The sequence below is a fragment of the Sinocyclocheilus grahami genome, unplaced genomic scaffold, assembly GCF_001515645.1.
Source record: "Sinocyclocheilus grahami isolate Dianchi unplaced genomic scaffold, SAMN03320097.WGS_v1.1 scaffold215.1, whole genome shotgun sequence".
NCBI lineage: Eukaryota > Metazoa > Chordata > Actinopteri > Cypriniformes > Cyprinidae > Sinocyclocheilus > Sinocyclocheilus grahami.
In genome coordinates, this window is record NW_015505394.1 from 2,366,231 (window position 1) to 2,369,812 (window position 3,582).

Here is a 3,582-nt window from a genome sequence, read left to right on the forward strand (position 1 = left end):
TGTTACAGAAAGAAAGGGAACCCCCCCCCCCCCCAGGACATTTTAAAGTCGTTTCTGACAATTACATTGAGAAAAGTTAATTTTGTTCCGTTCATTTGCTTTACCTTTAAATAACACAGAAGCCACCTCCAGATCAGAGTTCACCTGGTCCTGGATATTTTTACTATCTTCCTCATTCAGTGACTTCACAAAGCGCGAACACACGTTCATGTCAAAGCGATTGGGTAATATAAACTTAATGCCCATGGCGTTCTGTGAGTTGCTATCGTCTGCTGAGCCAATGCTGACGGATGGCTCCACCTTGATGCCCATCACCTCTGGTAATGGGCACAAACCTTCCATCTCCTCTGATGCCATTGGCCGCTCAGAATCTGTGATATTCCAAAAGAGGCTACTAGGCCTATAGCCTGTTCCGTAAATAGAATCAAACCCTTATAGAAAGTGGATGATGTTTAGTTCCCCTCCAGAATGGAGCTTTTGTGCCTGGGATATTCAGAAAGAAATTGACATTAGTTGAAATATGTGAACAATCTGATTTAACACACTACAGCTCATATGAACAACTGTAACTCGTGTATTCTTTGTTGAATAATTTGAAAGGCTGTTAAATTGGTGACTTTTGTGTCTCTGTTTGATTATAGAACCTCACAACCATCACTAACAGCAATACTGTACTATAAACCCCCAGCTGACGATTCCATGAATATTATTACAGTATTATAGCAGATTTCATGCTGGAAATTAAACCATGCACGTTCGAAAAAGCCCTAACCTCGGAAAACAATACATAATCTCACATGCCCGACAAATGAACGCGTTTAATGTCGGTGTGACCAAAACAAGGTTAGCCAACCAGCTAACGACCGTTATAGGTTACACTGACTGTATTTTATCAATAAAGAGGAAGTGAAACAAATACTAATTAATTCCAGCATGTGCATTTCCTCAGTTAAAACACAGACAGAATACGAGTCACCGGGTTAAGTTAATTCTGCAGCATTGCTTGATGTCTAATACAGGATTAACGGCCTGAGGCTATTATCTTATTTCAGCATTTAAAAAAAATATTGTTGAACATTTGACCACAAATGTAAACCATCATCTATTTTTAATAATGCAATCATACCTACCGAGTTTATTAATATCGTTTGTTTTGAAATGACGGGTTGAGGTTGAGTGTAAATACAGTTTTTCGAATGCAGAGTGGGTGGAGTCAAGTGTGTTCATTTATCTACAGTTGGATTTGTAAATGCATGCTGTACATTGTAATTACATTGTACCCATGGTAAGATGTGATTTGTCACTGCTATTTCTTCAACGCTCGCTATAAAAATAGATATAAATGTTTTCCACACAAAATCTAAAGATAAAAGGCATTTTAAAAGAAGCAAAATTAAATCATGAGAGGGGGTTCAAAGTTTCCAATGTGACCTTCATATAACAAGTTCAAGAAACACCCTGCTGCAGTTACTGTAACAAAATGGCACGTCTTTCAAAACGTAGGTTTAATTCAGGATAATTGGGCCATTTTTTACCAGTCATCTCAATGGCAAAAAGTGTCCCTTTTTAACTGAATTCACTCTAATGGGTTGAAACTGCAATGGCAATGCCTGCCTTATGCAACTATTCACTCTGCATATGCGGGCTTTATTTGATTTAGATTTTTTATTACATGAGCTCTAACATGAGTGATGTTTGTTTGGAGTCTAAAGCAAATCTTGCATGATATATTCAGTGATTTTTTTGGGGGGGGTGTGTGCTCACGAGTTCTTTTCATTTGTTTATTATTACAAAATGTTTGTGTAATTTTGGAATTAGTGGTCACTGGATATGTAATCCTCTATCAAAGCCATTCTCAGAACCCAGTGGAGCAATGCGTTAAATCTGGTCCAAACAACTGAAAAGGAAACAAAGTAGACTAGAGACTGGCCCACTGCAAACCACTGGAAAAACATCCACATAATAACATTTCCATTCTCTGCTTGGGTGCAGCTGAAACGTTCAGTGCAATTTGATCAGACAGCTGCATATTCACTGTAGTATGTAAGGGATGCTTGATGAAGACAACATGAAAATTATGTTTGGAAAACTTTTTTTTGTTGTTGTCATGAATGCATTTTTTTTCATGAACGCAAATGTATAGTTATTATTACTTCCTAGAGTCTACTTGCTTTAAGAAAGCAGCTGAACTTCATAGTTTTTTCCTCACTATCCAGAAAGCCTGTGCTTTTGAAGTTTATGGCATTTTTCATACATCATGACCACTATGTGATTTTCTATTCCTCTATTAAGTGGCTCTGCGATCATGCATTTATATTGCTAGATTTTCCCTCTGATTGCACAACGCTAATCAGATTATATGGGATATACTTAATATTTCTACGTAACCTGTCAAAGTTCTGCTTTAGCAGCCTCTAAGCCCCATTCACTTTTGTGTTCATAGTTAGCTCTCTAGAGCACTGCAAACGAAGGAATTTAGGGCAGTGGTTGAAATAGACACTGTTACCAGCCTGCAACCCCAATCTTTAGATACACACAGCAAATGGACATTTTTGAGGTAAATGAATCACTGTGTCCTTTGTCAAAGTACTTTATAGAAAGTCAATTATATCAAAGTCTTATAAAATGCCTTTTCTATTCTCTGTCTTGTATCATCCTGGATGTAAAGTTTACTGTTTCTGTGTTGGAGAATTGAATTGAAAGGCTTCACAGAAAACTTTGGGTCACATATGAGAGAGCTGCGACCCCTTTGGTAATAGGTAGTATAGCATGGATACAACCAGATCCTAATACCCTTAAAATTACTGTAAAATTGTTGAAGTGTTAGTTATTGTGAGGCCGATTGTTTTGTACATTGTAATGGACTTTTTTTTCTCTTAGTGGATGCTTTAAGACAATAAAGCATTTAAGATAAATAAATATAAACAATTTCAACAGCCCTGCTTGAACTCTGTGCAGAGAGCTTTTCTGAGAAAATCTGATCTGAAGGATCTAATCCAGCTGCTTGCTGTTTTTGCTTGACTCTGACCCCTCGTGTTTCATGGCTTTAACTCTTTGTTTGTTTTGAGTTGACTGAGAGACTAATTCACACACACATGCCTCTAAAGCTCCAAAGTGGTGATTTCTTAACTCAATGATTAAGGACTTTGCGGGACGAGGCAGCATTTTAAGCTCTTGTTTGGGATTTAGCCAGCTTATGTTCCACTAATCTTTTTTTTCTGGGACTAGAAGGCCTGCTTCAGTCAAAACTAAATGTCATCCCAATCCCTACTGAACCATATTCTAGTTTTGATATTACCAATGATATTTGTAAAGGCCACTTATTGCATGGAGCATACCTTTTTCAAAATAAATAAATACAAATAAATAAAATAATATAAAAATAAAACTTTTGAGATATAAAATCTCTTTTACAAGAGGGTCCTGGCCAAGACAGGCAACACACATATTTTTAACATTAAAAAAAACATTTAAACAAAAAAAACATACATTAATTCACATAAACAAAAATATACAAAGAGTAAATCCAAGACAAAATAATTTGAAATACACTTAAATTAATTGAAAGAGACCAACTCTTTG

The 3,582-nt window shown here is 36.4% G+C and overlaps 1 protein-coding gene across 2 annotated transcripts in view; it reads right to left on the reverse strand.

Annotated features, from left to right (window-relative positions):
• The window catches only part of LOC107596181 (ankyrin repeat family A protein 2-like), a 4,728-nt gene extending 3,517 nt beyond the window's left edge, over window positions 1-1,211 (reverse strand). Inside the window, exons 1-2 of one of the 2 annotated variants that reach the window (XM_016286861.1) lie at window positions 1,131-1,211; window positions 105-483 (exon numbers count right to left, since the gene is read on the reverse strand). In XM_016286861.1, the coding sequence (XP_016142347.1) occupies window positions 105-357 (253 nt within the window). In that variant the 5' untranslated portion in view covers window positions 358-483; window positions 1,131-1,211. The remainder of the gene's footprint in view (window positions 1-104; window positions 484-1,130) is intronic. The other variant, XM_016286860.1, reaches the window with a different exon arrangement.
• Between the last annotated feature and the right edge of the window lie 2,371 nt (window positions 1,212-3,582).